We start from the raw sequence: 13,686 nt of genomic DNA, 5'->3' as shown, positions 1-13,686 counted from the left end.
TCTTTTTTCCTTAGAGTCCAAGAAAAAGAAAAACAAGACATAGTACAAATCCCCCTCTAGAGTGTCATGTTGGTTGGGTGATGGATTTCAGAGATCACGGGCCGAGAACATCCTCTGTCAGGTACCGTAATTGTCAAACATTGCCTTGTTCTTAAGTTTGTTGAAAACAGTTACTAATTAGATATTTGGGAACATTTAAAAATTAATATGTTAGCAAATTATAGAACAATGAAAATAGTAAAAAGAAGCCAAAGAAAGGGAAATAAGTGGGACAGTTTTACAGTAAGTATGTTAAGGAATAATTCAGTAGAACAGTTATTTTCTTTTCCCTTTAGAGTAATTTCCACAAATGTGTACTTTTAGGTTAAAAATATTTAAGTCTATTAAATTTATTATCTTTGGAAAGTTTTCAGATTTTTCATAGCATAGTAGGTTCTTAGTGAGTTAATGTGCTAAACAATCTACTCAAATTATGTAAAGGATATGGAAATAAAACACATTAATATTTTGGAATTTTTCCTTTGGGGAAATAATTTAGGTTATCTGGTTTTTAGCAGTAAGTGGTTTTTCTTTTAGTTTTTAATTTAAAAAAAAGACTATTATTTACCTCAAAAAAGATGATAGAGCAAACCTTTTACAATGCCAGTTAAGTGCATTGTAATAGTATGGTTATGTCTTGTCCTGTAGAGTGGATGCAGAGGTGATTTACTGATTGTTTTGTGTTTTCTTGAAAACCTATCTTGTATACATATTTTCAGAATAATTATCTGATCATCTTTCTAATTGGAAAATGAGCTTTAGGAAAAAGTGTTTTTTGACTGATTACTGTAAAGGAAAGATTAGTTAGTTTCCTTCAAAGAAAAGCTAGAGAGTATATCATGATCTAAAAATCTCCAAGAATGTCTTTCCAGGAATATTCATTTGTTTCTTTTACATTTTGTTCTTATTAGATATAGTTTCCTTAGAAGATAAAATGTGTATATGTTCTTCTTGCACACCAATTGTATACTAATAGTTATTTTGTATTCTAAGTCATTTTGAGAGTTTGTTTCTTTTATTTTTTTTTTATTGGAGCAGTGCATTTAGAGATCAATAGGTAATGGTGGAAAATGTTGCATTGGTATATAGCAAGGAACAAGATAGGTACAGTCCCTGCCTTTCTGGAGCTTAATTTTAGAGTTGACAGACAAGTATACAATTACAAAGACAAGTATACAATTACAATAATGAGGGGTGAATTTTTTTAACCAGCTTACCTTTTAAGAGTAGTTTTAGGGGTTTCCTAGGTGGCACAGTGGTTGGGAATCTTTCTGCCAATGCAGGGGACACGGGTTTGATCCCTGCTCCAGGAAGATCCCACATGCCGCAGAGCAACTAAGCCTCTGCCCCACAACTATTGCACCTGTGCTCTAGAGCACGTGAGCCACAACTGTTGAGCCCATGTGCTGCAACTACTGAAGCCCACGCACCTAGAGCCTGTGCTCCACAGCAAGAGAAGCCATGGAAATAAGGAGCCTGCGCACCACAACAAAGAGTAGTCCCCGCTCACCACAACTAAAGAAAGCCCGTGCACAGCAGCAAAGACCCAACACAATCAATAAAATAAATTTAAAAAAAAATTGAGTGGAAGGTACAGAGAGTTCCCTTATACCCTCTGCATCCCCTGCCTCCCTCACCACAACCTCCCCTACTATAAACATTCATATCTTTAGCCCGTCAATGTAAGTATTGATTGGATTTAAATCTACTATCTTATATTCTATTTGTCTCATCTGTTCTTTGTTCTTTTTTTCCTACTTTCTTTTGGATGAGCTTAGTTTTTGTAATGATTCTATTTTATCTCTACTATTGGCTTCTTGTATCTCTTATTTTTTACTGGTCTTCTAGGGTTTATAATATACGTTTTGAGGTACAGTCTATTTCCAAATAGTATATCATTGCATGTATAGGATAAGAACCTTACTACAGTAAAGTTTCTTTTCCTCCCATCCTTTCTGCTACATTTTGTTATTATTTTTCTTTTATTTTTTTTAAGATTTATTTTATTATTTATTTATTTATTTTTATTTTTGGCTGCATTGGGTCTTCATTGCTGCACATGGGCTTTCCTAGCTGCGGCAAGCGGGGGCTACCCTGCTTTGCACTGTGTGGGCTTCTCATTGTGGTGGCTTCTCTTGTTATGGAGCACAGGCTCTAGGCATGTGGGCTTCAGTAGTTGCAGCACTCGGGCTCAGTAGTTATGGCTCACAGGCTTCAGCGCGCAGATTCAATAAGTTGTGGCACACGGGCTTAGTTGCTCCGAGGCATGTGGGATCTTCCCGGACCAGGGCTCAAACCTATGTTCCTTTCATTGGCAGGTGGATTCTTAACCACTGTGCCACCAGGGAAGCCCTGTTATTATTTTTCTTTACACAATTATCTATTAAAACAACATGAAAAAGAAATTTTAAAAATATTCTCATTTTTACCATTTGCAGTGCTCTTCATTTCTTAAACATTTCTTTGTGCAGGTCTATTGGCAATGAATTCTGTTAGCTTTTGTTTATCAGGAAAAGGTTTCTTTTTTTTCATTTTGAAAGATATTCTCATTGAGCATAGAATTCTATGATGTATCTAGGTATGAATTCAGATTCCTGTCTCATTCTGTTTGTAATGAATTTTAAGTATCAAAAGTGATACGACTTAGTGAAATAGTTTTCAAACTTTTTTTCCTAGGGACCTCTTTATCCTTTTAATTGTTGAGGACCTCAGAGAGCTTTTGTTTATGGGAGTTTTATAATTTAAAAATAAAAAGTTGAATTGAGTTTAAAAGTAAAACTGAAAAAAATTAAATATTTATTATTTAAAATAACAATAATAAACATATTATATATTAACATAAATAATTTTATTCATTTGGCTGCGCTGGATCTTAGTTGCAGCACGCTGAATCTTTGTTGCTGCGTGTGGAATATTCGTTGCAGCATGCAGGATCTTTAATTGTGGCTTGCAAACTCTTAGTTGCAGATGTGGGATGTAGGTCCCTGATCAGGGGTCAGATCTGGGCCCCCTGCATTGGGAGCTCGGAGTCTTAGTCACTGGACCACCAGGGAAGTCCCTCTCATATGTTTCTAAATTCAATTTGTAATTTAAAAAAATTTTTTATTGTTGAAGTAGAGGAATAAAATCCAGGAAAGGAAGGAGTATTTTAATAGCCTTTTAAAATAATTGTGTTTTATTCTTTGATATTATACCAAAACTGAACAAGTGGTAATTTTTTAACAATTAGTTGCAATGTGGAATCTGAAACCATATATCAATAACCATTTTCTACTCAGTGAATTTTTCATACTCTGTTACAGTAAAAGCCATTGGACTTCTTCCACTTTGAATGGCTCGTTTTATCTATGCATGCATTTGTAACATTATGGATTGGTCATTTGGAAAAATTGATTAACTGAGTTATGAGGACTTCTAAATGATGACATCTCAAAATACAATTTAAAAAAATCACATTTAAAAAAGTAACCACTAAGGAGAGTAATGTCAGGAAGATGGCAGAGTTGGAAAGAACAGGAATCTAAGTCTCACCACTTAGACATCAATTGTATCAGCAGAAACTGTCTGTATTGACTGTTTTGGAACTCTACAGTCTATTTGAACACAAAGCTTCCGGGGGAAAGCCTGTCTGCTAAATTGTTAATATCTGTTGATGTCAGCCTTTGGTGTAGTAGTGGCTATCCATCTCTCACCACCTCCAGCCCTGTGACAGCCATTTGGGAAGATGGCAACCCATGCTTCTGGCATGGCTTATTGGATCCCAGAGTAGGCAATAAGGACCTTGTCCTTCAAATAAAGGTACAGACACAGAGTCTGGTGGCCATTATTTCATCCCCACTGTCTGAATGTCTTTTTTTTTTCTTTCTTTTTTTAATAATACATTCAAAAACAAACACCAGTAGAAGTTTAGAAAATTACCATCCATGCCCAAGGAAAGATATAGGCTAAGAAAAAGACCTGAGGAGACTTTAAGCTTTTACTTCAGGCTTATCCCAGCACAGAAGCACCCTTTTGCAACAATTGAAAAAGACAGCAAACCTTGGGGAAGAGGGAGAATTTGATTTCCAGAGTTACCATATTATGAGATTCAAATCTTCATTGTTCAACAAAAAATAACAAGGCTTACAAAGAAATAAGAAAATATGGACCAGGAACTTCCCTGATGGTCCAGTAGTTAAGACTCCAGATTCCCAATGTAGGGGGCCAGGTTTTGATCCCTGATCAGGAAACTCGATCCTGCATGCTGCAACTGAAAGAAAAAAAAAAGATCCCATGTGCCATAACTAAGACTCAGTGGAGCCAAATAAATAAATAAATATTTTTTAAAAAAGGAAAAGAAAGTATGGGCCTTTTGAAGGAAAAAAATTAGTTGACAGAAAATGTACCTGATGAAGCTTGGATTCCATTCTTTCTAAACAAAGTGTTTAAAACAGGTGTTTTAAGGGTACTCAAAGAGCTACCTGAAGATATAGACAAAGATAGCAAAACAATGTATGACGAAACAAGATTATCAGTAGAGATAGAAATTATACAAAGGAACCAGAAAGGAATTCTGGAGCTGAAAATACAATAACTAAAATAAAAAATACACAGAAGCTTCAAAAGCAGATTTTTTCAAAAAGGAGAAAGAGGAAAGAATCAGCAGACTTAAAGATGGAACAATTTAAATTATCAAGTCTGAGGAACAGAAAGAATGAAGAAAAAACAAGCAGTATCTAAGGGATCTGTACCAAAACACACACTGCAGGAATCTCAGAAGGAAAAGAGGAAAAAGGGAGCAGGAAGAATATTTGAAAGAATAGTGGCTCCCAATTTGATGAAATACATGAATCTACGAGTTTAATAAACTTAATGAACTTGAAGTAGGATAAACCCAAAGAGACTCACATCGAGACACTTTATAATCAAACTATTGAAAACCAAAGACAAAGAGAGAATCCTGAAAACAGCACGAGAGAAGAGACTCATCACATACAAGGGATCCTTAGTAAATGTATTAGGCAGTTTCTCAGCAGAATCCTCAGAGGCCAGAAGGCAGTAGACTGATACATTCAAAGTATTGAGGGGAAAAAAAAAACCCCATCAACTGAGGATTCCTTATCTGGCAAAACTGCCCTCAAAATTGAGGGAGATATTCAGAGAGAAACAAAGCCTGAAGAAAAAGAAAAGAAAACAAAAGGTATATTGAATTAGAAAGAAGAAATAAAACTGTCTTTGTTCACAGATGACATGATTGTATATGTAGAAAGTTATAAATAATCAACAAAAATTCCTGGAACTAGTAAGCAATTATATCAAGATTGCAGGATACATGGTTAATATACAGAAGTCAATCCCTTCTGTAAATACCAGCAATGAACTAGTAGGATTTGAAATTAAAAGAAAAATGCTGTTTACATTATCACCCCCCCCAAAAGAAATAGGTATAAATCTAACAAAATATATACAAGATCTATATGAGGAAAACTACAAAACTCTGATGAAAGGAATAAAAAAACTAGATAAATGGAGATATACTCCATGTTCATGGATAGAAAGACAATATTGTCAAGATGTCAGTTCTTTCCAACTTGATGTACATATTCCATACAGTTCCAATAAAAAATCCCAGGAAGTTATTTTGTGGATATTAACAAACTGATTCTTAAATTTATATGGAGACGCAAAAGACCCAGAATAGCCAACATAATATTTAAAGAGAAGAACAAAGTTAGAAAATTGATACTACCTGGCTTCACTGTAAAGCTACAGTGATCAAGACAGTGTGGTATTGGTGAAAAAATGGACAAATAGATTAATGGAACAGAATGGAGAGTTTAGAAATAGACCCACATAAATATAGTCAAATGGTCTTTGACAAAGGAGCAAAGGCAATACAGTGGAGTGAAGACAATCTTTTTAACTAATGGTGCTGTCACAGCTGGACATTCACATGCAAAAAATAAGTCTAGACATAGATCTTACACCCTTCACAAAAATTAACTCAAAATGGATCACAGACCTAAATGTAAAGCACAAAACTATGAAACTCCTAGACGATAACGGGAGAAAATCTACCTGACCTTGGGTTGGGGTTGGGTGGTGACTTTTTAGACATGACACCAAAAGCATACTTTGTGAAGGAAGAAATCAATAAGCTGGATTTCATTAAAATGAAAAACTTTTGCTCTGTGAGTGACACTGTCAAGAGGATGGGAAGACAAACCGTAGAATGGCAGAAAGTATTTACAAAAGACACATCTGATAAAAGACTATTATCCAAGATATACAAAGAACTCTTAAAACTCAACAATAAAAACAAAAACAAACAAACACAAACTGACTAGAAAATGGGCCAAAGACCTGAACAGACACTGCACCAAAGGAGATACAGAGATGGCAAAAAGCACATGAAGATACTCCACATCATATATCATCAGGGAACTGCAAAGTAAGACAACAATTAAATTCCACTACACACCTATTAGATTGGCCAAAATCCAGAACACTGACAACACTAATAAATGCTGGTGAGAATGTGGAGTAACAGGAACTCTCATTCATTGGTTGTAGGAATGCAAAATGGTATAGCCACCTTGGAAGACAGTTTGGAAGTTTCTTACAAAACTAAACATACTCTTACCAAACAATCTAGCAGTCGCCCCCTGCCCCTTGGTACTTACACAAAGGAGCTGAAAACTTATGTCCACAAAAAAACCTGCACATGGATGTTTAAAGCAGCTTTATTCATAATTGCCAAAACTTGGAAGCAACCAGGACATCCTTTAGTAGGCAAATGGATAAACTGTAGTATATCCAGACAATGGAATATTATTCAGTGGCAAAAAGAAATGAGCTATCAAACCATGAAAAGACATGGAGGAACCTTAAATGCATATTAGTAAGTGAAAGGATACAATCTGAAAAGGCTACATACTGGGTATTCCAGCTATTCAACATTCTGGAAAAGGAAAACTATGGAGGTGATAAAAAAGGCCAATCGTTTCTAGGGGTTAGGTGGAGGGAGAGGTGAATAGGTGGAACACAGAAGATTTTTAGGGCTGTGAAAATACTATGTATGACACTGTAATGATGGCTACATCTCGTTGTACATTTGTCCAAACCCGTAGAATGTACAACACCAGGAGTAAACGCTAATGTAACTCTGGACTTTGGGTGATTATGATGTGTCAGTGTGGGTTTGTCAGTTGTAACAAATGTACCACTCTGGTGCTAGATGTGCTGGGTGTTGATAGTGGGGGAGGCTGTGGTGTGGGGAGCAAGGAATGCAGATGGTATAAGGGAAATTTCTATACCTTTCGCTCAATTTGCCATAACCTTGATATACCTGTAAAAGATAAAGTCTTTATACAAAAAAAAAAAAAAAAGAAAAGCTGAAGGAGTTCATTACTGCTAGATCTGCCCCAAAGAAATGCTGAAGATAATATGAACGGACACTAGGCAGTAACAAGAAGCCATATGAAGAAAGAACGAACTTTGGTAAGAGTTTTGTTGTAATTTAATTTGTAACTCCACTTTTTACTTTCTATGTTATTTAAAAGACAAATGCATTAAAAAATTACTAATCTATGTTTGGTATACAATGTATAAAGATGTAATTTATGACACCAGTAACAGAAAGTGGGGTGTATAAGAACAGACTTTTTGTTAAGTGTAATCCTCATAATAACCACAAAGAAAATATTTTATTCAAAAGGAAATGAAACAACACAAAAGTTAGGCAGCAAGAGAGAAAATGAGGGACAACAAATATATAAGACATATAGAAAACTAATAACAAAACGGCAGGTCCCTCCTTACCAATAATTACTTTAAATACAAATAGGTTGCATTTTCCAGTCAGAAGGCAGAGATTGGCAGGATGGATTAAAAACATGATCCAACTATATACTGTCTACAAGAGACTCATGTTAGATTCAAAGACACAAATAGATTGAAAGTAAAAGGATGGTAAAAGATGCAAATTTATGAGAGTTGGGGTGGCTATTTTAATATCAGACAAAATACACTTTAAATCCAAACAGATTACAAGTGATAAGGACATTATATATTAATTGAATGTTCATTATAAACATTTATGTAACTAATAACAGGTCCTTGGGAGATATATGAAGCAAAAATTGACAGAATTAAGAGGAGAAATAAATAGTTCTACAAGAATAGTTGGAGATTTCAATACCGTGCTTTCAATAATGCATACATAGATCAACCCAACATAAGATAATGAACAAAAGAAGACCAACAATAGAAGAATACAGATTCTTAAATACACATGGGACATTCTCCACAATAGACCATATGTTAGGCAACAGAAGTTTAAATAGATTTTAAAAGAGATACCACACAAGGTATCTTCTCTGACCACAATGGAATGATGTTAGAAATCCCTAACAGAAGGAAAATGAAACTTCACAAGTATGTGGAAATTAAACAACACATTCTTAAGTACCCCATGGGTCAAAGAAGAAATCACAACGGAAATTAGAAAATACAGTTGGCCCTCCACATCCATGGGTTCCGCATCCATGAAGGGTTCTGTAGCCAATCCTCGATGAATACTGAGGGATGACTGTACTTACAGATGAATGAAAGTAGAAACACAGCACACCACATCTTATGGGGTGCAGCAAATTTGTAGCTGTAAATGCCTGCATTTAAAAAGAAGGGAAATCACAAATCAGTAACCTAACATTATACCTTAAGGAATTCAAAAAAGAAGAGCAAACTAAAAACAAAGATAACAGAAGGAAGGAAATAGTAAAGATTAGAGGAAAAATAAACAGTATAAAGGAGAGTAAAACAGTAGAGAAAAATCAGTGAAATCAAAAGTTGGTTCTTTAAGAAGATTAGCAAAACTGACAAACCTTTCTTTAAAAAAAAATATATAGGGGGCTTCCTAGGTGGTGCAGTGGTTGAGAATCCGCCTGCCAATGCAGGGGACACGGGTTCAATCCCTGCTCCAGGAAGATCCCACACGCTGAGGAGCAACTAAGCCCATGTGCTGCAACCATTGAGCCCATGTGCTGCAAGTACTGAAGCCCATGCACCTAGAGCCTGTGCTCTGCAACAAGAGAAGCCACGGCAATGAGGAGGCCACGCACAAAAACGAAGAGTAGCTCCCACTCACCACAACTAAAGAAAGCTGGGCCGGCACACAGCAACGAAGACACAACACAGCCAATAAATAATATATATATATATTTATTTATTTGGCTATGCCGAGTCCTAGTTGCAGCATGAGGGATCTTTAGTTGTGGCATGCAGGATTTTTAGTTGCGGCATGCAAACTCTTACTTGAGGCCTGTGCGATCTACTTCCCTGACCAGGGACCAAATCCAGGGGCCCTGCATTGGGAGTGTGAAGTCTTAGCCACTGGACTACCAGGGAAGTCCCTGACAAATTTCTTTAGGTAGACTGCCAAGGGGAAAAAAGAAGATGCAAGTAACTAAAATCAGAAATGAAAATGGAGACATTATTACTGACCTTATAGAGATAAAAATGATTCTAAGAGAATACTATGAACTATACATCAACAAATTAGGTAACCTAGAAGGAATGCATAATTTCCTTGAAACACATAAATTGCATATTCAATAAAAAAAAAATTCAACCCACCTATAAGAAGTAAAGAGATCAAATCTATAATTTAGAACCCCTATAAAGAAAGTTCTGGACCCAGTTGCTTCACTAGTAAATTCTACCAAATATTTGAAGAAGAATTGACACTAACACTCCTCAGACTCTTTCAAAAAATTGAGAAGGGAATACTTATTCTCTGAGGCCTGCATTACCCGAATACCAAAACCAGATAAAGATATCACAAGAAAATAAAATTATCCCAATAGTACAAGAGTGACTCAATATAAGAAAATCAATATAATACATCTTATTAATAGAACTCAGGAAAAAACTACATAATCATCTCAGTTGACATAGAAAAGAACAAAATCCAACATCATTTTATGATTAAAAACTCTTAGAAAACTAGGACTAGAGGGAAAATTCCTTAACATGATAAAAAGTATTTATGAGAAACCCATGGCTGGCATTATACTCAATGATGTAAGACTGAAAGCTGTCCCCTTAAGATCAGGAACAAGACAGAGGTACACGCTTTAGCCATTGGTATTCACTGTTGTGCTGAAAGTCCTAGCTGGAGCTAGTAGAGAGGAAGGTGAAAGAAAAGACATCAAATTTAAAAGGAGGAGATAAGTCTATCTCTAGTCACAAATGATATGATTCCATAAATAGAAAATTTCAAAGAATCAACAAGAAAGAAACTGAAGCTAATAAACAAATTTGGCAAAGTTGCAGTATACAAAATGCACATAAATCAGTTGTGTTTCTATATGCAGCATTGAACAATTTGAAAAGGAAATTAAGAAAGCAATTCTATTTACATTAGCATCTAAAAGAGTTGAATACTTAGGAATAAATTTAACCAAAGAGGTGAAAGACTAATACACTGAAAACTATAAGAGATTGCTGAAAAAATTATGGTAGACCTAAATAAGTGCAAAGACAGTCCATTTTTATGGATAGGAAGACTCAACATTGTTAAGACATTATTACAATCCAAAGTGATCTGTAGATTCAGCACAATCCCTACAAAAATTCCCATAGCCTTTTTCACAAAAATGGAAAAGCTTATCCTCACATTTATATGGAATTGCAAGGAGCCTGAAAAGCCAAAACGACCTTAAAAAGAAGAATGAAATTGGAGGAACAACACTTCCTAACTTTGAAAAGGCTACAGTTACTACAAGACTACAGTGATTAAAACAGTATGGTCTTGGCATAAGGACAAATGTACAGACAAGTGGAATAGAATAAAGAGTCTAGAAATAAACCATCATATGTGGTGTTTATTTTCTACAAGGGTGCTGACACTATTCATTGAAGGAGAGGATCATCTTTTTAACAAATGGTGCTGGGAAAACTGGATATCCAGTGTGTGAAAGGGTGGAATCCATACCTTACACCAGATACAAAAAAACTAACTCAGAATGGATCAAAGACCTACTTAAGAGCTAAAACTACAAAACTCTTAGAAGAAAGCATAGGGGAACATCTTTATGACTCTAGATTTGACAGTGGTTTCTTGAGCATGAGACCGAAAACCTGCCAAATAAACTAAAAATTGCCTAATAAAAGAGAAAAATAGATACATTTTTCTTCATCATAATTATGAACTTTTGTGTATCAAAGGATACTATCAGAGTGAAAAGACAAGCTACTGAATAGGAGAAAATATTTGCAAATTATATATCTGATAAGGGGTTAATATTCCAAACATACAAAAATCTCCAACAACTCAACAGTAACCCCAAAACCCAATTCAAAAATGGGGAAAGGATTTGAATAGACATTTCTCCAGAGAAGATATACACATGGCCAATAAGCAAAAATATATGAATGACCAATAAGCAAAAGGTGTGCAATATCATTAATCATTAGAGAAATGCAAATCAAAAACCACAAAGAGACACCTCTTCACACCCATTAGGATGGTGTTATGGACTGAATTGTCTCTCCAAAATTATATGATGAAGCCCTAACCCCGCTGTGTGATTGTATTTGAGATAGGGCCCTTAAGGAGATAATTAAGGTTAAATGAAGCCATAAGTGGAGCCCTAACCCGATAGGACTAGTGACCTTATAAGAAGAGGAAGAGACACCAGAGATCTCTCTATTTCTGCATGTAGACAGAGGAAAGGCCATGTCAGGACACATTGAGAAGGTAGCTCTCTGTAAGCCAGGAAGAGAGGCCTCCCCAGAAACCAGCACTGCTGGCACTGTGATCTTGGACTTCTAGCCTTCAGAACTATGAGAACATAATTTTCATTGTTTAAGCTGCCCAGTTTGTGGTACCTTGTTATGACAGTTGAGCTGACTAATATGTGTATAATCAAAAAAACTGAAAGCAAATGTTTGTGTGGGTGTGGAGAAATTAGAACCCTGTGCATTGCTCTCGGAAATATAAAATGCTGCAGCCATTGTGGAAAACAGTTTGGCATTTTCTCAAAGTGATAAAACATAGGATTACCACATGACCCAGGTATTAGACTCCTAGGTATATATCCAAAAAAATTGAAAAGAGGGAATTGAACAGATATTTTTATACCCATGTTTATAGCAGCATTATTCATAATAGCCATAAGGTGGAAATAATAGTAGAGTCTGTCAACAGATAACTAGATAAAAACAATAGGTATAAACATGCAATGGAATATGATTCAACCATATAAAAGAATGAAACTTTGATTTAGGCTTCAACATGGGTGGACCTTGAGAACATGCTTAGTGATATGATATAAGGCAGACTCAGAAGGATGAATATAGTATGCTTCCACTTACATGAGGTACTTAGAATAGTCAAATTCAAAGACAAATTAGAATAGAGGTTATTGGGGGCTGCAGGGAGAGGGAAAGGGTTATCCATTATTTAATGGATAGAGTTTTTGTTGGGGATGAAAAAGAAGTTTTTGGTAGAGGTAGTGGTATAGCTATATAACATGAATAGTTATGCTGATGAGTAGTACACTTAAGAATGATTAAAATTACAAATATATATATTTTACAACACACACAAACTCCTAAAACACAAAAACAAAAACAAAACATCCCACCACTGATTTCATTAGACAACTGTTTAGGTATGAGTGAGAGCTATGATGTCTGAGTAACCATAGTTTGTTGGTTATTCTTATAATTAAAATGGTATTCCATGAAAAAATCAGTTCAGCTCACAACTTTATCGCATGAGTGCTTTTACTTAAGATAACTGTCGTAGTTCGTACTGCTGTAACAAATATCCCATAGGCTGGGGAGCTTAAACAGCAAACATTTATTTCTCACAGATCCAAGAGGAAGGTGCCAACAGGTCCCACGTATGGTGAGGGCCTGCTTCCTAGTTTGCAGATGGCCATCTTGTTGTATCCTCACATGGCAGAGAGCAGAGAGAGAAGGAAGCTCTCTCATGTCTCCTCTCATAAGGGTGCTTATCCCGCTCATGAGAGCTCTACCGTCATGATTTATGTACCTCCTAATACCATCACATTGGGGGTTAGGAATTCAACAAACATTTAGTCTGTAACAACAGCCATCATACTTTGATATGCTGCAAAAGTGCTTTTCTCCCCCTAATTGTTACAAAAAACACATAGCATGAAACATTCACCATCTTAACTATTTTTAAGAGTACAGTTCGGTAGTATTAAGTATATTCATGTTGTGAAACATCTCCAGAACATCCTCATTTTGCAAAACTAAAGCTTCTGTCCCATTTTGTCATACACAATGAGATGTATTTAAGTGTTGAGATTTCATAAAGTTAATTTTCTTTTTTTGCTTCATCAAGGACCTCTTAAGGTGAAACTGGTGTTAAAAAATTTTTTTTTTCAAATACTAGCAGTTACAATATAACCACTAGTAAGTAAAGTTTGGTTCCACTGCCTCAGTTTGCATCAGCAGTTTTATACACCATTGCTTTAGTCCTATCAGTACAAATGTGGACTCAGTGAAGAGGGCAGATAACATCTAAGTATTATTGTGAAAATAGTTTTGACTTTGCAGACTTTCTGAAAGGTCCTTGGGACCTTCTGCAAGCATCCACAGACCACACATTGAGAACCACTGATTTTGATC

The 13,686-nt window shown here is 35.6% G+C and overlaps 1 protein-coding gene across 11 annotated transcripts in view; it reads left to right on the top strand.

Annotated features, from left to right (window-relative positions):
- LARP1B (La ribonucleoprotein 1B) overlaps positions 1-13,686 on the top strand; it is a 124,958-nt gene that overhangs the window by 98,682 nt on the left and 12,590 nt on the right. For 10 of the 11 annotated variants that reach the window (XM_057705137.1, XM_057705136.1, XM_057705141.1 and 7 more), the window contains one exon: positions 15-121. In XM_057705137.1, coding sequence (XP_057561120.1) covers positions 15-121 — 107 coding nt within the window. Of the gene's footprint in view, positions 1-14; positions 122-2,477; positions 2,551-13,686 lie in introns of those variants that run through there. The other variant, XM_057705143.1, reaches the window with a different exon arrangement.

This window comes from Hippopotamus amphibius, chromosome 13, assembly GCF_030028045.1.
Source record: "Hippopotamus amphibius kiboko isolate mHipAmp2 chromosome 13, mHipAmp2.hap2, whole genome shotgun sequence".
Classification (NCBI taxonomy): Eukaryota; Metazoa; Chordata; class Mammalia; order Artiodactyla; family Hippopotamidae; genus Hippopotamus; species Hippopotamus amphibius.
The sequence above is the reverse complement of the archived record's forward strand: the minus strand, read 5'-3'. Positions and strand labels throughout refer to the sequence as shown.